The following is a 20690-nucleotide window of genomic DNA, read 5'->3' on the forward strand; positions in this document are numbered from 1 at the left end:
GAAGAAGGGTCTAGGCCCGAAACGTCAGCCTTCCTGGTCCTCTGATGCTGCTTGGCCTGCTGTGTTCATCCAGCTCTACACCTTGTTATCTCAGATTCTCCAGCATCTGCAGTTCCTACTATCTCTCAAATAGACTGTATCTGTCTTGTAGTTTATTTTTAATCTTATTACAGCAGCGATGAACTGCTATGAAAAGACTTCATAAAAATGTGTCCTGAAAGGAAGCTAACATTTGGTGAACAGTTAGCGATTGTTATTGGTAAACAGAAATTATTCACTTTATAACCTGTTTCATATTTATCATGTGAGACACAAAAACATGAGCAAGGTGTGGCACATATCAACAAAGAGTGACCTTCGTCTTAAGTATACATTGCCTGTTCCAGCAGGTTTCCTTTAAGCTGCTGTTGGATGCCTAGTGATTTATGAAAGCTCATTATTGAACTTTCAGAACCACTGAATGACAGCTGTTGGAGGAAAATTGATTGTCACTGATCATAATAAAAGAACCTACTATAGAAGTATCAACATAATCACAAAAAACAAAATATTCAAAATTCAGAATTTAACCTGTTGTGAAAATACATCCATGTTAAGTGCCACTTCCTCTACCTAAAATACAAAGTTCCATGCCACACATGGCAGATGACTATGTGTGGTGTTTCTAATAATGTACTTGCTTCAGGCAGAAGAATTTGCAGAATGTGAAAATGAAAGCCATCAAATGAAGTAATAGTATCACTGAATGTTTCATTAATCTAATTGGGTTTCATTAATCTAATTGGGTTTCATTTCCACGCTCATAAGATTTGTAAATGACTGAAATGGAGGTTTCAGAAAAGAATGAAATAAATACAGAAAATTAATTTTCCAAGAGCAGGCCTGCCAAATGTTCTACTCAAATTACTAATTCATGAATTGCTGTTGGACCTTTCTTAAAATTAAAAAAATTCTACGGGGAGTTTATGTGTGCAATTCTCAACAATTACATCAGCTTGTGAAATGGAGAGGGACATTCAGACATAAATTAAGGCAGTTATCAGTTTCAGATGTTCAATGAAATTGTAAACTTTTTCTTCTGCGGAAGAAGTATTGTCAATGTTGTCTCCTATTGGCTAGGACCTGAAGGAAAATTCATGGAAAGTTTTGAGTGATAAAAATGAAACATAAATGTTAGCTATTCACCTAGATGATTTGGATGAGTTTTGAGCTTGAACATAATGAAGGCTCAGATTGCATTACATTAGGAGAGAAAAGTTGAGAGTTGTTTTTAAATGTCATTTAAATGTCAACATTTTAATGTTCAGTCCACTATTATTTAGTATCAAAGACCTTATCTTTTTAAATGGTAAAGCATTTGTTTTCTATTTTTAAATGGGTGTTAATGTTTCCTGTTATTTAGAGATGTCTCAGTGAGACAGAATGACATTCAGCGAAGGGTTTGATCTTCCCATTTGAAGTGATTAACGAAATCTTAAAAGAAAATTAAGAATACAGATGCCTGTGAATGTCCACATATGATACAGATAAGTGTTACAACTGCATTCTCCTCACACACCTCTTCTGTTTTATCAGTTTCATATGGTCTAAGTCATGGGTACCTGTGAGAACAGATGAAAACCTTTACAAAGGACAAAATCAACTCATAATTTAATCATAGTTGGCCTCATGAGTGGAGACATTTTATTGCTGACTGTGACATCTGGTGACAATGTGAACTGTGAACAAATTTTAATTTTCTTATTTAAATTTGCTGGAATGTTTTAGAGCAACTAACACATTAGACCACGAAAGTGGTTGCTCAGGTCTCTCGGCAGTGATTAGATTACACTTGTCCTAAATGGAATTAACTCACAAACAGTATTTCATTCTTGGTCTGTGTTAAATTACTGTTTTCTTGTGGAATGAGTGGGATGCGACAAGTGGCATCAATTTCCCAGGATTTTGCAAGGGCAACATTGGTGAGTGTTCGCAGTTCTGCTTGCTGTGCAGTGATGCTTGCTGGAATGACAAATGAGTGCACAACAGCTGAAGACATCGTTAGCCTTGGTTTTATTAGTCCACATATTGGAGTCAATTGTTAACTTCACTGCCTGCAATAACAAGTGTTAAGAATCAGTGGACTGCTACCACTGTCTGTGGAACAATTTCCCAGCATAAGTCACAAAATTCCTTGCTGAATCACTCTCAGCATGCTGGTGGGAGTAATTTATAGGCTCTCCAGTAATGTTGTACCATTGCATTAAGCAAGAAATCATTGGAGGTTAATAATAATCATGCAGAACTTATCTAGTCTAGACAAATCTAAATGTAAAACATTGTTTGGAAGATAAGATTCTAGAATGAAATTGTGACAACTCCCTGCAAGAATATAGGGTACATTGTGGAACTAACAAACTTTTAATTATCTAAAATAATTATTTTAGATCTATATTGTGTATTGAGGCAGGATTAATTAGTAATCTCATAATAAAAGAATCCTTGCAGAAAGAAAGTGATCATAATACAATTGAGTTCCGTACTAGGTTTGAAAATGACATTCAATCCAAAACTTCAACGATGTCACTACAAAGGAAGAAGGGTAAAGCTGCTTAAAGGAACTAAAAGATACGGTGTTAAGTAAACATTTAAAGAAATTATTCAAAGAGTTAAAAATACACATTGTATTTAGAAATGAAAACTCTGTGGCAAAGATCCATCTGCGCCTAATTCTGAAAGTTAAGAATAGTGCAAGTTTAAAAAGGAAGCTCATACAGTCATCAGGAAAATGTTGAAATATATTATTAAAGAGGTTTTAAAAATGCATTTGAAAAAATCATCGTCCAACCTACAGAGTTAGCAAGGTTATATGAAAGGGAAATCATGTTTAAAACACTTTTTAGTGTTCCTTGAAGATGTAACCAGTAGACTGGATAAAGGATTGATTGATTGATTGCCATGTGTACTGAAATACAGTGAAAAGCTTTGTTTATGAGCAGAACAGGCAGATCATAGTAAGCAAAGGATATGCAGATCAAAAAGACTGATTGCACAGGGTGTGTGCTAGGTAAGATCAACATTCACTGCATCAGCATTAATGGAGGCTAGACAGTCCATTCATCAGTCTAATAATGGACGGGAAGAAGCAGTTTCTGAACCTGCTCATGCGTGTGTTCAGGCTTTTGCATCTTCTGCCAGATTCAAGAGGTTGTAGGAGATCATTACCGAGGAGCGATGGGTCTTTGATGATGTTGGCAGCGAACTCTGTAAATGGAGTCCATGGATGGAAGGTTGGCTTCCATGATGGTGTGGGCTGTGCCCACCACCTTCTGTAGTTTCTTACGGTCCTGGGCAGAACAGTTGCTATACCAGGCCATTATGCACCCGGATTTCTGCACCCATTTCTGATGAAGGGTCTAGGCCCGAAACGTCAGCCTTCCTGCTTCTATGATGCTGCTTGGCCTGCTGTGTTCATCCAGCTCTACACTTTGTTATCTCAGATTCTCCAGCATCTGCAGTTCCTACTATCTCTCATGCACCCGGATTGTACGCTTTCAGTGGTGGATCTGTAGATGTTGGTGAGGAACCTATGGACATGCCAAATTTCCTGAGCTACCTGAGGAAGAACAGGCATTGTTGTGCCTTCTTGACTGTCCCATCTATGTGAGAAGTCTAGGACAGGTTGGCATTATCATCACTCTGAGGAACTTGACGATCTTTACCCTTTCAACCTCAATTCCATTGATGTAGATGGGGACGTGTTGTCCTCCTTTCTTCCTGAAGTCAATGATCAGTTCTTTAGTTTTGCCAACATTGAGAGACAGATTGTTTTCACTGCACCATGTCACCAAGCCGTCTATCTCCTTTCTATAGTTTGACTTGTCATTGTTAGATATCCATCCCACTACAGCGGTGTTGTCAATTAACTTATAATGGCATTCATTTGGAATTTGGCAATACGGTTGTAGGTGTACAGGGAGTACAGTAGGGGGCTGAGGACACATCCTTGGGGGGCTCCAGTGTTGAGTGTTATTGTGAAGGAGATGCAGTTACTGATCCTCACTGATTACAGCCTGTGGGTCAGAAAGCTGAGGATCCAATTGCAGAGGTCAGAGTCAAGACCAAGGTCACTGAGTTTTGAGATCAGTCTGGAGGGGATAATGGTGTTGAGGGTGGAGCTTTGGTCAACAAGCAGGAGTCTGATATAGGTGTCTTTGATGTACAGATGTTCCAGAGATGAGTGCAGGGCTAGGGATATGGCATCCTTTGTGGACCTGTTACATTGGTAGGCAAATTGTAGGGGATCGAGGCACACTGGGAGACTGGAGTTGATGTGGGCTATGACCAGCCTCTCGAAGCACTTCATGATTGAGGTCAGAGCCACAGGGCAATGGTCACTAAGGCACATTGCACGTGCTTTCTTAGGTACGGGGATGATGATGGTCTTCTGGAAGCAGGTGGGGTCTTTGGCTTTTAGGAGGGAGAGGTTGAAGATGTTGGTGAATACCTCTACCAGTTGGCCTGCACAGGATCTGAGTGCTCTACCGGGGTCACCGTCCGGACCCATCGTTTTCCTTGGGTTGACTCCCAGGAAGACCAATCTGACGTCTGAAGCAGTGACAGAGGCAACAGGTGTGTCTGGGGCTGTCGGGGCAGGCATGACCGCAATGCTGGCATTCTGCTCAAACCGATCATAGAAAGCATTGAGCGCGTCAGGGAGGGATGTGTCTTTGTCCGTTATCTTGCGCTGCTTCATTTTCTATCCCGTAATTTCGTTTAGGCCTTGCCATAGGTGGCGGGAGTCTGTTTGGTAGGTTTGGGCCTCTAACTTGGTCTGGCAGTGCCTTATGGCCTTCCTGATTGCTTTGAGGATGTCATGCCTGGATTTCCTGCATTGATCCGGGTCACTCGAATTGAATGCTGCATGTCTGATGTTCAGTAGGGAGTGGATTTCCTGGTTCATCCGAGGTTTATGGCTGGGGAACACTCGGATTGACTTCTTTGGTACACAGTCCTCCACACATTTGCTAATGAAGCCCGTGACTGTGGTGGCGTACTCGTCCAGGTTCTCTGCTGAACACTTGAACACGGTCCAGTCCACCGATTCCAAGTAGCCCCGGAGACGCTCTTCCCATGCCTTGGACCAGTGCTGTACTTCTTTTCGCGAGGAATTCTCCCATTTCAGCTTCTGCTTGTAAGCAGGAAGGAGGAACACAGTGCTGTGATCTGATTTTCTGAATTGTGGGAGGGGATGGGACAGAAGGCGTCTTTGATGGTTGTGTAGCAGTGGTCCAGAATGTTCGGTCCCCTGGTAGAGCAGGAGATGTGTTGGTGGTACTTAGGCATCACCTGCTTGAGGTTGGCTTGGTCGAAGTTGCTGGCCACAATGAATAGGGCCGTGGGGAGTTTTGTCTCTAGTGTGTTTGTGGCAGTGTAAATCTCATTTAGGCATTCTTCACATCTGCATGGAGTGGTACATAGACAGCTGTCAGGATCATGGAGGTGAACTCTCATGGTAGGTAGCAGAGACGACATTTTACTGTAAGGTATTCTAGGTCCAGGGAGCGATGGCTCGCCAGGGTCGCTATATCTGAGCACAGGAGGTGTTGATCAGGAATCATACCCCACCGCCATTTGCCTTACCCGAGGACACCTTGTAGTCCATGCGGTGCATGGAGAACCCGTCAGCCTGTAGGGTGCAGTCAGGAATGGCAGGGGTGAGCCATGTCTCCATGAAGCAGAGCACACAACAGTCTCTCAGTTCCCTCTGGTAGGTAAGTCTAGATCTGAGATGTGGAGATCCAATAATATGGTATTCTTTGACTTCAAAAAGGTATTTGATAAAGTATTACTCAAAAAGTTAATACTCAACATAAGGCTATGGAGTTAGGATTATATTATTAGCGATATATTAGCATTGTCACAGACAAAGGGGGACTGGGGTTGAATTTAAAATATGATTGATCATCATAGATCATAGAATCCCTACAGCGTGGAAACAGGCCCTTCGGCCCAACAAGTCCACACAGACCCTCAGAGCACCCACCCAAACCCAAGCCCCTATAACCGACCTAATGTACAAATCCCTGAGCACTACGGGCAATTTCACATGACCAATCATGACAATTGAAGCATGACAATTGCTTCAAGTCTTAAGTCCACGACAGTGAGGTATGATTTGATTTACTCCTTTCTTTTTTCACTTCTGTCCATTACTGAGAAAGGCCGAAGACTGCTCCCCAAGCTCTGGTTTTTGGATTCCAATTTTGAAATAAACCCACATCAAAAACCTTTAAGGTGAAATCAAAGATGGGGTTTCATAATAAAACATAAATAACACAGGGATATTGCTTTACTACTTCATTCACACACAAGCGTACAAATTAGAAAACAGAAAGGGAAGAAAGTTACAAAAGCTGAATTTCTTAAAAATGAAAGATGTTGGTATCAGTTCAGGTGACGTAGTTTGCAATAATTTAATGTCCAATTGTGAGTTTTTTTGGTTGGCTGATCTTGTCACAATTCTTTTTGTGGGAACTTCGATGCAGATGGATTGCACTCAACGAATTAGACCAGTCTGGCAGGCAAATTCCGTGACTCTTTCAGGGAATAAGCCAGTTGTGTGTGTGTGAGAGAGAGACAGCGGAAACAGGCCTTTTATCTGCTGAGGCCTGAGGCTCTCTTCTCATTAAGTTAAGACATTGATTGAAGTCAGAAGTCAAAACTGTATGCTTACACAATTCAACAAGCACATATTTCAGACACCTGACAAGATGGTTTCTGCTAAGCCATTCAGAGAAATGAGGTACTTTGATTGACCTTATCAAAATGCCCATTGCAAGATGAAGAGGTGCTGTGTGGTTCACATTTAATTGAAATGCCATCACCATTTTGGTATCAGACTGTAATAACTTGGAATTCTTTGTGTTATGGTGTTCTTTGTGAGTTAGAATAATAGAATCCCTACAATGCAGAAACAGGTCATTCAACCCATCAAGTCTGCACTGACCCTCCGAACAGCATCCTACCCAGACCCACCCCTGCATGACATCCCTGTAACTCGACATGGATTTTTATCATGGCTAACCCACCTAACCTGCACCTCCCTGGACACTACATGACAATTTTTAGCATGGCCAATCCACTTAACTTGCACATCTTCGGACTGTGGGAGGCAACAGGAATATCTGGAGGAAACCCGCACAGACACGGGGAGAATGTGCAAACTCCACACAGACAGTCGCCCGAAGGCGGAATCGAACCCAGGTTCCTGACACTGTGCGGCAGCAGTGCTAACCACTGTGGGAGATCTTTAGACAGTGTGTAGTCACTATAGGTAGCTGTCCAAGTTTTCAGGTGTTGAAGGAGATGGCTTTAGCTTTGTTTCACAGGCTTCAACTTGCAGAAAATTCTGGAGAGTTTCAGCTTAATTTAGCCGTATGATTCTAGCAGCTATCTTAGAGACTGGCAATGTTGACTAATTGTTTAAAAAAAAGATTAAACAGGAGAATTAGAAATAGAACTTTTCTTTTACAAAGAAATAAGATTCTTCTGGTCATTACAGTATGGATAGAAAATAGGGTAATGGACAGGCAGCAGAATGGAGGGATGAAAGGAGCATTTTCAAGTCAGCAGGCTGTAAGTAACGCTGCAAAGATCAGTGCTGGGGACTCAGCTATTTACAAATTATATTGATGACTGAAATAAAAAGACCACCAGTAATGTAACATACCTGGCTTTGTTGATGATACAACACTAGGTAAGCTGTGAGGAGGGCACAAAGAGATTGCAAAGAAATACACAGTTTAGTGAACAAGAAACAAAGTGGTAGTTGGAGGAAAATGTGTGGCTGTTTTCTTTGGTAATAACAACTGAAAAGCAGAATATTTTTAAAAATGCAGGGGGAAGTTTTAAATGTTAATGTCCTGAGAGATTTGGGAACACAAAAAATTAGAATGCAAATATAGCTTGTAATAGGGAAGGCAAATGCAGGATTTTTTGTAAGGGGACTGGAGTAGAAGAACAAAGAAATCCTGCTACAAATGCATTGGTATTTGGTAAGATCACACAGTAAACAATATGTGCAGCTTTGATAGTTATATTTAAGGACAGACATACTTGCAATGAACATGGCGCTGCAAAGGTGCTGTACATTGCTCTCTGGGATAACAGAGTTGTACTAGGATGACAGACTGAGAGAGTGAAGTTTATGTTCTAGATTAGCGAGTAATAGGAACTAATCTAATTGAAACATACCTGATTCTGAAGAGGGTTGACTAGGTAGATGCTGAGAGGTCATTTCCCTGGTTAGTTTATCAACTATATGGGGATATAGTAAGTAACAATTGAAAGAACTGCAGATGCTGTAAATCTGGAACAAAAACAGAAGTAGCTGGAAAAGCTCAGCAGGTCTGGCAGCATCTGTGAAGAAAAAAATCAGAGTTAACATTTTGGGTCTGGTGACCCTTCCGCAGTTCTGAGGAAGGGTCACCAGACCTGAAATGTTAACTTTGACTTTTCTTCATAGATGCTGCCAGACCTGCTGAGCTTCTTCAGCAACTTCTGTTTTTGTTTCTGATGGGGGAATAGTCTCAGGATAATATTTACTAGTGGAGGTCCTGGCCTGTAGACTTATGACTGCCATCACTATTCTTGGCTAGGTTAGGGGAGGTTAAAAGACGCCCATTCTCTTTCACCACGAATTATAATTACTTTTCTTCTGTAGGGCAAAGGATTCCAATGAAGATTGGAACTGGTTTAACCTACACCTTCAGCAAATAGCACGCTGACAAGGATCGATGGATATGCACAAGTAAAGGATAGCAATATTAAATGCAGGAAAGGGGACAAAGACATAAAGGGTAAAATAACAGCTTGCACAGTGAATTAAAGAGGTGTACTTTCACAATACTGAAGGACAATGACTTGCCTTTTCCTAACAGGTATTACTACCTGAAGATATTTTCCATTAGTTCCCAATTGCAAAGAACTTGCACCCACAGAAAGCATTGCGTGGTTAGCACTGCTGCATCACAGCACCAGCGACCTGGGTTCGATTCCAGTCTCAGGCGACTGTCTGTGTGGAGTTTGCACATTCTTCCCGTGTCTGCGTGGGTTTCCTCTGGGTGCACCAGTTTCCTCCCACAGTCCAAAGATGTGCAGGTTAGGTGGATTGGCCATGCTAAATTGCCTGCAGTGTACAGGGATGTGTAGATTAGGTGGGTTATAGGGGTATAGGTCTGGGTGGGATGCTCTGAGTGTCGGTGTGGACTTGTTGGGCCGAAGGGCCTGTTTCCACACTGTAGGGATTCTATGGTTCTATGGTATAATGAGTTGATCAATTAGGATTGTGACGAGAACAGATTTTTTTCATTCAGAGGGCTACAAACCTTCGAAATTAATGTAGATTTTTAGACTCTTAGAGAATTAAGGAGTATGGAAAGCGCAAAGGAAAGGCAGAAGAACTGCCATAATTGTTTTGAATACTTGAGGTGGCCTTATGATCTACTGCTGCTCCCATTTCCTTTGTTCTTATGCTCAAATGAAACCAGTAAACCTGCAAAGTAGAGCCGGCGGTTAGTGGAGACTGGAAATTCCCTGGTATCAGAATCACGAGAACTCTGTCGCGCACAAAGGCTGCACAATTATTAGCTATACAAATATGATGTCCTTAAAATAATCCACATTCACAAATTGGCAATCCTTCGCTTTCCACAACCCCATGACCCCTGGTGGTAGTCTCCACTTATTGCATGAAAGCTTTTACATGCATTTGGTACACTTTACTTACAAATTGACAACATGAAGAATCAATATTGCACTTCACAAGTGATCTCATCACAGTAAAAATGCTATAAAGATTTTTTGTCTTTCAAATTAAGAAAGCTCTACTGAGCATATTTCAGCAGGATAATACCTCTTTTAGTAATATAATTGTATGTTAATGTCAGTTGAGGGACCCTGAGCATAGTAATCCTTTTAATGTTAATGACACTCGCATTCAAAAGTTCCGAAACTTAAGGATATGATCAGTGTGGAATATCCAGATTCCTTTCTTCTGAATCATGATTTGCATTCACTGTGCTGTCAAAGTCACAGAGATAAACAACATGGAAACAGATACTTTGGTTCAACTTGTCCATTCTGATCAGGCATTTCCTGAAACTGGAAATAGAGTGGAGAGGCCAAGATAACTAAAGAGACATACCAAAGAATGAATGGGGCAGTGAGGTCAAAGGCAAACAGGGAATGTATTTCCCCCAAAAACCCTGTACCTAAAGTCCCATATTTAATTCCTAGTCTATAATGATTATGCAGACTTCAATGAGGATCTACAATTGGGTTTAGTATTGTTATGGGGTTTATAGAATTATTATGTTTAATATTGTATCTGTAAGGTAAAATGGATCACCAAATCTGAGTCTAGAATCCCAACTGTGCAAAAAGAGGCCATTTGGCCCATCTCACCCAAACTCTGTAATTACCATGGCTAATCCACCTAACCTGCATACCCCTGGACACATTGGGCAATTCAGCATCGCTAACCCACCTAATCTGCACATCTTTGGACTGTGGGAAGAAACCAAGCACCCATAGGAAACTCATGTAAACACAGGGAGAATGTGTAACTCAACACAGGCTGTCACCAGGGGCTAGGATTGAACCTGGGTCCCTGGTGTTGTGAGGCAACAGTGCTAACCACTGAGCCACCATGCCACCTCTGGGCAAATTAAATGTTTACTTAAGAGATAGTGCAAAGTATATTTGAGTAGTGTGTTTCTGGTTGTGCAAAAAGAAAAAAAAGAATATTTTGTTTTGTGATTTAAAGAAAAAGTTGCCAAAAGATTGAGCAATGCATTCACCCATGGCCTACTGAAGCCTCTCAGAGGCCAATTCTTGGGCATAATTCTGTCCCCACTGGTACTTTACACACAACAGGGGGAAGCTCATGCCATGCGGGGAGCTTGGCAGCTTTTGCTACATGAGCTGGTGTCAGATGAAGGGTGGAAGATCTCCATTGTGAGTGCCATGGGTCCCCTGAAAGCACCTCACCAAAGTCACTGCTCTTTTCACTTCTCCTCTTCCCTCTTAAGCATGACTCCTCCAACCATCTCCACTCCTTGCTAGAACTCCCATCCCAGACTAATCTAGGCTTCTCAGCTTTGTTGAGTTCTCTGTAGACATAGCAGTGGCCAGTATTCACTTGGGCTACACGATCACTTGGCCAGCAGCTCCCCAAGGTAGAACTTCCTACCGAGACGGGATGGGAGTTTTGCCTTAAAACACCAAATGAGGCTCTCAGTCTTATATTGCAATGGAGATGCTGTCAGTGTCTCTTCTAACTTTTAGCTGGGGAAGGAAACTAAGAATATGGTGTCCTGTAAAATCCAGCTCTTGGTTTATCTGATGTTTGAATAAAATCGGGTTGCATTATGGATTTCTCGTTAAAATAATGAAAGTTAAGGAAAAACCTTTTGAGCAACACTTTATGCACCTAAGGTATTCAATTGATAATTCCTACACAATGATACTCACAACTTAAAAAGCTGTCTGCCCAGTTCCTAAAGGCATTGACCTGAAGCCTGAGGTCTTTGAAGTACTGAGCTGACCAGTGCTGGCAACGGGTAAATAAGACTGGCAATTAGAGATAATTAGAGACTTTATTGATACCCCATCTTATTGCCTCCTGCTATGTCTTTACTGTTGTTCAAAGTCAGTTCTAACAGTGTGATCTCCATTTCAGGCTGTCTGCTCTCTCTGATGTTTTCAGGATCACAAAATTTGTTAGGTTTATAGATGGAAGTAGAGCAAATGAAAATTATAATATACTGTGTAAAACTGTGTTATTATAGGTGATATTATGGGCAGTAGATTTTCCTCCCATTTTATGTAAAATGAATAGCTTTGAAAAAGTAAAAGAAGAGTCAGGAGTGGCTTTTACATCTTAAGTCTCATTTAGGGATCTGCTCCAGTCAGCATATCTAATTACCAAAGGGAGTACACATCTAGGACGTTTCCAATGCTAGAGGAAAATATACCAAGCAGCTATGTTGAGACCATAAGACCATATGATATAGGAGTAGAAGTTAGGCCATTCAGCCCATTGAGTCTGCTCCGCCATTCAATCATGGTTGATAAGTTTCTCAACCCATTCTCCGCTTTCTCGTTGTAACCCTTGATCCCCTTGACAATCAAGAACCTATCTATCTCCGTCTTAAATATACTCAATGACCTGGCCTCCACAGCCTTCTGTGGCAGTGAATTCCATAGATTCACCACTCCCTGGCTAAAGAAGTTCCTCCTTATCTTCGTTCTAAAAGGCCTTCCCTTTACTCTGAGGCTGTGCCCTCGGGTCCTAGTCTCTTCTGTCAATGAAAACATCTTCCCAACATCCACTCTGTCCAGGCCATTCAGTATTCTGTAAGTTTCAATTAGACCCCCCCTCATCCTTCTCAACTCTATTGTGGAAAAGAATGGACAGAAATATATAAAAAAATTAATCCAAATTGTATTTCTCTATGATGCAGTTACCTCATGTGAATAGCATCGAGGTGATGCCAAAATGTCTGGGATCACAAACCGAGGTCACGGTGTGATATCAGTAGAATACTTTCATAATGACAGACCTATTAATCTGTGTAACAAGTGCTTGAAGAAGGCAGAAATAATACTCCTACAGGAGAGACAACATGCTGGGAGAGAAGGAAAAGCTGCTGTAAGCTTACTTGGTGAAGTGATACCATCTCAATTCACCTCTAATTGGTTCTAATGATACTGTGCCTTTAGACTTGCTGTGCACATTTCCAAGCTCTGAAACTTAAGTATTATTAATACCAGTTGGCACAAACAACACCTTATACTTACACAGTGATTTGAATATAGAAAATCAAATGTTATGGTGTTTCAAAGACTGAGACAAAAGTGGATGCCAAGCTGAAGAAGGAGATCATAAAACCAGAAGAAGTAGGAACAGGATTAGGCCATTTGGCCCCTCGAGCCTGCTCCGCCATTTAATAGGATAATGGCTGATCCAACATTCTTACACATCCACTTTCCAACATTTCCCCCATTATCCTGCTTTTCCCTGTGGATTGAGAATCTATCTACTTCAAGTTTAATTATACCCAAGGACTCTGACTCTGACTCTGACCCTGCAGCTTTCTTTGGAAAGGAGTTCCAAAGATTCACAATGCTCACACCTCAGTCTTAAAGTGGCACCCCTTTATTCTGAGATTATGCCCTCTGGTTCTGGACTGTCCCATAAGGGGAAACAGCCTCTCAGCTTTTACCCTGTCAAGCCTCTTCAGAACCCAAATGTTTCAATGAGTCACCTCTCATTCTTCTAATCTCCACTAAGTAGAGTCCCAGACAACAAGGTGCAAGGCTGGATGAACACAGCAGGCCAAGCAGCATCATAGGAGCAGAGAGGCTGACGTTTCGGGCCTAGACCCTTCATCAGAAAAGGGGGAGGGGAAGGGGGTTCTGAAATAAATAGGGAGAGAGTGGGAGGCGGATAGAAGAGGGTTAGAGGAGAGGATAGGTGGAGAGGAAACAAACAGGTCGAAGAGGCGGGGATGGAGCCAGTAAAGGTGAGTGTAGGTAGGGAGTTAGGAAGGGGATAGGTCAGTCCAGGGAGGACGGACAGGTCAAGGGGGCGGGATGAGGTTGGTCGGTAGGAGCCTGTTTAGCTTTTGCTCGTAAGGCAACCCCTCAATACCAGGGATCATCCCAATGAACATTCTGCAATGAAATGATATATTTCCTTAAATAAGTGAACCAAAACTGCTCGCATTACTCCAGAGGTGGTTTCGCCACCACCTTGTATAAAATCTCCCTATTCTTATATTCCAGCCCCTTTGAAATAAGGGCCAACATTCCATTAGCCTTGCTGATAACCTGCTGCACCTGCCTGCTAGCTTTCTCTGTTTCATGCACAAGTGCCTCCAAATCCCTTTGTGTTGCAACTTTCTGCAATTTTTCTCCATTTAATTAAGGCACTGTGCTTTTGTTCTCCTTTCCAAAATGAACAACTTCACATTTTCCCACACTATACTCTATTTGTCAGCTTTTTGCCTCTTACTTAACCTAACAATATCTTTCTTTAAGCTGTATCCTTCTCGCCACCTGCCTTTCCACCTGTTTTGTGTTACTCGCAAATTATTTTTACAGTACATGCACTTGTTTCCTCCAAGTCATTAACATATATTGTAAACAGTTGCAGACCTAGCACTGATCCCTGCAGAACCCCACTGGTTGCCAACCTGAAAAAGAACCCCTTAACCCCATTCACTGTTTCTTGCCCATTAGCCAATTCTTCACATTAATGCACTACCTCCAAAAGTGTGAGCCCTTTTGACTTAATCTTGTGTGAGGTAAATTGTTGAACGCCTTCTGGGAGTCCAAATACAGCATTAGTTCCTGTATCCATTCTGGTTGAGGCTTCCTTGGAAATGTCTAATAAATTATCGAGGCACGATTTCCCTTTCATGAAACCATGCTGACTTTGCTTGATTAGATTATGATTTTCCAAATGTGCTGCTATTACTTCCTTATTAACTGATTCCAATACTTTTTCCAACAATAGACATTAGGCTAATCGGCTCTTATCAGCTTTTTTTGTCTCCCCCTCTTTTTGAATTTTGGTGGTCACATTAGCAGTTTTTAATCTTCTGGAGTTATTGTTGGGATGACAAATAAAGTGTTAAAGATGTGGATGTGAGGGGAAATGCCGGAGTTGGACTGGCATCAAATTTGGAGGAGATTCCACAGGGTGAAAAAGGTTATAGAATTCAATTATGCAAGGTCATGAAATAATTTAAAGAATGAGAAATTCAAAATTGAGATGCTGGGGACTTGGGAATTAAGCTGATTGACGAGGATAAGGCCCTGGGAGAATAGAACCAATTTAAGGATAGGACCTGGACAGTCATGCTTTGGAGGAAGTTATGATTACAGTAAGTAAAGGATGGGTGACCAGCCAGAAGAGCACTGGAACAGTTGGATATGGAATGGACAATGACATCAATAGAGTTTGAGAAGCAAATGAGCCAAAAGAATGGTGCAGCAGGCATTATTACAGAGCTGGAAGTAGACAGACATTGTTGAAGAAGAGGATGTAGAAATGGAAGATCAGTTCTCAATCAAACAGTACACTGAAGTTGCAAACATTGAGATTCAATTTGAAGCAGTGGCCATGGAAAGAAGTGGAATTAATGGCAAGGTTGTGGATTTTGTGATGAACCTGAAGAGGGAGCAGTGCAGAAGAAGGTGAGCAGATTTTATCCACCCTCAACTCTTACTTTTGTGATTCTGTTTCAGGCGTTTTGGGTTATTGTTTTCTGGCTCAGAAAGAGGGCAATCTGGAAAGAGACATCATTTCGCAAGGGAAAGTGCAGGAAGTGGGATTGGAAGCTGAGTGGATTTACTCAATTTTAGTGACATAACAAAAATCCTTGAGCTCCTTGTTGTTTCACATGAGTGTGTTCGAGACAACAATTAAGGATTTAGGGAGGGAGTTGATTATGGAGAAATGAAACCAGGGCCATTCATTTAAGTCCAAGATTTCCAAAAGTCATTAGACTCAAAATGTCAACTCTGCTTTCTTCCCACACATGCTACCTGATCTGCTTCTCTCCAGCAATTTCCGCTTTTGTTTTAAATCTCCAGCATCCACAGTTCTTTTTCTTATCTTAGAGAGGCTGAGTAGGTTGGCAAAATCAAAGTGGTGGCTATGAATATAGGAAGGTTTATACAAAAGGAAAGATGTGAGTAAGACAAGCAAGGCAATGAATCATAAATGACAAAGTAATGTGTGTTGAGTTGAAGATTAATGTTAATGAAATGATGGATTATTTAAAGAAAACATTGAGAGAGTAAAGGAGGGAAAGAATTTCACCAGAAATTCCTGGTGAGGTGATGAGGAATGAGCATTTTAAGGGGTAAGATGTGCTTGAAGAGATGCCGTAGGAGTAGTTGAACATTTAGTAATTGATGAAGACCACACAACCTTTATGATAGTTTAGGTTGAGCAGGTGGTGGAAAGTATGCCCTGCCATGGAGGCGTTAAGTAAGGGACAAGCTATAAGTTAATGGTGAGGTCTCGTAATGCATCCAGACATACTTGGAACTAGAGTTAACCTGTCATATTAATGGTTATGTCCTAATAAGCAATCACCCAGTGAGGAATGATTAACTTCATGGGTTAGTTTACTTAAAACAGTAAAACACATTGCAAGTTATAAAACAGATGTGACAGCAACCACGTGAAAGCTTATGCTGGAAATCTGAAATAAAAACAGAAAATGCTGGAGATACTCAGCTGGTCTGGTAGTCTGTGGAGAAAGAAAGAAAGAAAGAAAGTTAATGTTTTGAGTCTGATAGGACTCTTCTTCATCACATTCTGTTTTTATTACAGCAACCAACTGGTTTCTGTTAATGCAGCTTGCAAACCCAAACCGACTAACAGCCAGATAGATTTGGAACATTATATACACACAGCATATAGATTCTTTAAAGGCAAATTCTCCCGAAGGCAAATTACACATACGATGCAGACCAGCAAATTTGTACAAATGGCCTCGCCTATTAATCTCTGTATAGTATGGTATGGAGCCATGATCCACATAGGGCCATAAACATCTCTGTTCTTTAGACAGAGAGACATACTTGGTTATGTATACCACACGGTTATGTATAGCCAACCAACCACAATATCTTGAAGGTAACAACTCCACAAGAGTATGGTAAGGGAGGAGGTAGACCTCCATGAACTAGCATGACCAGCACAGGGATTGAACCAATGCTGTTGGCTTGTATAATATGTAGATAGTTCATAAAAGGCTCCTGTACTTTCTCTCTCATTACAATGTCAACATAATCTCACAACACAAGGTGTTCCCCCTTGAAGGAACCTAGTGAAAGCTAGGATGTCAAAGTAACCATTGACAATAAGATTAAGGAATGGCAAAGACTTTGGTTGTGAGGAGAGGCAATGATTACTAATTTCTGTGCAAGTCTGAGTGGGGTTGTGGTAGTATAAGTCAAATGTGAGTCATGTGAATCATGGGCTGCTTGGTTGCTTCTGTTATGAAGACAAGATCATGTGCCTCAATTGCCTCTTTGGGCAATTCTGAAGAAGCCACAGAGTGTGGCCATGGGCATATCCAAGGTGATACATTTTACATATACACAGACCATTTGATGAGCGTTGCTGATATGTATTCATGTATGATGAAATTGATGGCACTGAGAGATTCAAAAGAAACCAGATGATACAAGACAGGGCACTACTATATAGTTGCCAGTGTATATTCGTACTTGGCCCAAGAATTCAGATTCTTGTCAGTGGACAAGTAATGGCATTGAGGCATATCATGACACTCAGTGGCTTCTGCCAAATTCATCAATTTTTTATGTTGGATCGAAAATTAATCCATTTCTAAACTACTATTCTATGAAAATCGTGTTCTTGTTAGAATATAGAAAAATGTTCTTCCATTTGTCAGTCTATCCTTAAATACTACTATTCACATTTAACAGCAAAGTGATGTTATTGATATGGTAAATCAGATATAACAGGAATGCTGGAGATGGTAGTAATGGTCAAGTCCCTGGTTTTCATGCAGGAAATAAGGAACTGAACAATCATATTATATTTTACAAAAGGCAATTATAAAGTGTAAAACAAAACCAACCAGTTGGTACACAACATTGCCCATCTTTTGAAACAGCCTTGCTTCCAGGCTTATTGATAATAAAAAAAAAGTTTTTAATATGAATGTGGCTAAGTCAACAACAGTTTTAGTTTTAGATGAGATAGAAGATAGGACTTCTAATGATCAGAATGCTCAGCACATCAATACTGTAGGCTCATTTGTATCATTTTCTCACAGACATTAACCCATATTATGCAATATCTTCCTAAAATAAGTGTGTTATGATAACAGGCTCTACCCTTAGTAGGTTACAGTAAGTCTTGATTGTGCCTTGCAACAGTGCAAGTGCTGTGAACCTATCTGTTATATGGAGAGTACTGCAATAGACAGCACTACAAAATTCCACCACTCAAGTATTCAATATCAATTCCACCAGAGGGCAACCAACTTCAGTTCTGTTGATAAAGTACTTGAGATGTACTTTCAAGATGACCTTAAAACTAAAAGCACTGAATTTGTTCCACTTTGTTTTGCCGCATTTCTGTCTGATTCTTATTTTAAGATAACACTTCTTACAGAGAGAAAATTAAAATATGTAGTAGGTTTTTTTTACTTCAATAGTGAAGCAAACTTAATTCTGTGCTCCAGGAAACTGCGACATACTATATTGTAGATAGATTGCACTTTTCTCCAAAGAAGTATTTGTGAGTTGTTGGTGCTAGAGAGAATAACATTGAAGCACCATGTTCATTATAAAAATGCAAGTGATCACCAAGTTTTCACCAATTTAATTCTCAGTTTGTCTGTATGTAAAAAGAAAGAGGTTTTAAGCTCATTTTAGTAAGTCCAATGCCTCTTCAAGAAAGATGCAGTCACACCAACAAACTGAGGTACATATTTTGTTTTCTTCATAGGTTCAGATACAAGAAATAATCAACTATTCCAGGAGGATATTCCAATAATGGGATTAACTAAACGGTTAACATTGATTCTTGTTTTTTGTCTTTAGGTAGCCTCTGCCAATTCTAGTGATGACTAAACTGCTGCAGGTGATATGCAGAAAAAAAGCCCTTTGTAACTATAATGGCAGGCTCAGTGATTTTGAGAATTGCTTTGTGAATGGACCTTTTATACCTTGGTTTGCACAGACATTGAAGTTGGAATTCACATATGAATCAGCTCCTCTTTACCCCAGCAATCATGAAACTGCTGTTTACACCAGAGCTTGTTGTATGCAGGTGCAGGAAAATGACCCTGACTGGCTTATTTGCCCACGTCCTATTATCATCAGCTCTCTATCTTAGGCGGCATTCCTTTCTTTCTCCATGATTGCAAACTCTTACGCTGAGCTTGGTGATTGTCTGAACATTTTATAAAGAAGCTTACGTTATAGAATACATTGTCAAATTTTCAAATGCCCCAAATCAATTTGCACGGAATTAACTTTATTTGAAATAAAGTTATTGTCATTAGCTAGGCAAATACAATTTAATCAAAGTGAGCTCCTACAAAAGAATGAATGAATGATCAAACAATGAATGCTTTGTATTTTGGCTTATGGAGACATAATGCAGGACATCAAGAGAACTGTGTGATTATTTGCAATGTGCCATGGCAGGGGTCAGCAATCTATTTTCTTGAAGAGGTGTTGAAAAAAAAAATCCCTAAAATAAAACCTATCGGAGCCACAAAATGAAATTCAACATTTTGAAATGAAATTGCAAGTATCTCTGCTGGAAGGTATTATTCATACATAAAATAAAGAAAATACATTTTTAATCAACAGAAAAAAAGCAACATTAAAATTGACCTAACTCTAAATTATTATGATTCTTTTAAACTATTATCATGTCAGTAAAGTCAGCTCTAGAATAGATCCATAGAATTAGGCCAACTTCTCGACTATGGATTCTCATGATAAAAAGTGCTTTGATAAAAGCACATTCAGGATAATTTATCATCTCAGCAACTTTATAGAAAATAATGGTGGCAACTATGTTTCTCAAACCAAAACTATCTAAACCATGGTGCAGCAATACTATTCACAAGTTGATTTCAAGCACAGCGATATTTGGCATTAGAATAATAATTCAAAACCATGAAGTGGAAATAATGATCCATCCTCACAATACTAAATTTATTTAAAAGCCAAGTACTGCAGATGCTGGAAATTTGAAACCAACACAGAGAATGCTGGAGAAGCTCAGCAGGTCTGGCAGTATTTACAGAGAGATTCATAGAGTCAGACAGCAGGGAAATAGACCCTTCGGTCCAACCAATCCATGCCAAACATAATCCCATACTAAACTAGTCCCACCTGCCTGCTCCTGGCCCATATCCCTCCAAACCTTTCCTATTCATATATCTAACCAAATGTCTTTTAAATGCTGTAATTGTATGAAAACAGAGTTAAAGTTTCAAGCTTGACATGACTCTTTTTAGAAGTTCAGAGGAAGAGTCATATGGACTTAAAATGTTAACTCTATTTCACTCTCCACAAATGCTGTCAGACTTGCTGAGTTTCTCCATAATTTTTTGTTTTACATACTCTTTTTGGGTCTTTTTGTATTAACGGTATCAAATTTGTGAAAGGAGCTGCAAACAGACCAATAGTTTGCTGATCTCCATGCCGTGAAAAGATCTAGGTATTCCTGAAAAAGTGCATGGTGTCCCAGTTTAATGTCCCATTCAAAAAACAGCACCAATGACACTACAGCATCCTTCAAATGTGACAGTGAACTCTTAGACGAGATTATGTGTTCATGTCAAAATTGGAGCTCGATGCATGATCCTTTGACTCCCAAACAAAAATTCTGCCACAACGCTAAGGCTGATAGTTAATAAAGAAAAGAAAAATGCAATGAGAAGAACAGTGTTATTTTCTTCCGCTGGTATTTTATGATATCAGAGGTACAGGGAGTGCTGAATCTGAAATAACAATCCAAAGCATTCTATATTTACCATAACGTCACTGAACCTTGTGGGAATTCTTATCTAAGTTTGATACATTTTGTGAAGAATCCTGAGATATTTTGCAAAGTTAATTGAAAGTTTAAG

The 20690-nt window shown here is 40.3% G+C and overlaps 1 protein-coding gene across 2 annotated transcripts in view; it reads right to left on the reverse strand.

Moving 5' to 3' along the window:
- LOC109934040 (disks large-associated protein 4-like) overlaps positions 1 to 20690 on the reverse strand; it is a 195392-nt gene that overhangs the window by 107048 nt on the left and 67654 nt on the right. Inside the window, exon 3 of one of the 2 annotated variants that reach the window (XM_048608421.1) lies at positions 8611 to 8616. The exons of the other annotated variant lie outside the window; for it this stretch is intronic. Coding sequence (XP_048464378.1) covers positions 8611 to 8616 — 6 coding nt within the window. The remainder of the gene's footprint in view (positions 1 to 8610; positions 8617 to 20690) is intronic. 2 annotated transcript variants of the gene reach the window in all.

The sequence above is a fragment of the Rhincodon typus genome, chromosome 19, assembly GCF_021869965.1.
Source record: "Rhincodon typus isolate 14 chromosome 19, sRhiTyp1.1, whole genome shotgun sequence".
NCBI classification, from domain to species: domain Eukaryota; kingdom Metazoa; phylum Chordata; class Chondrichthyes; order Orectolobiformes; family Rhincodontidae; genus Rhincodon; species Rhincodon typus.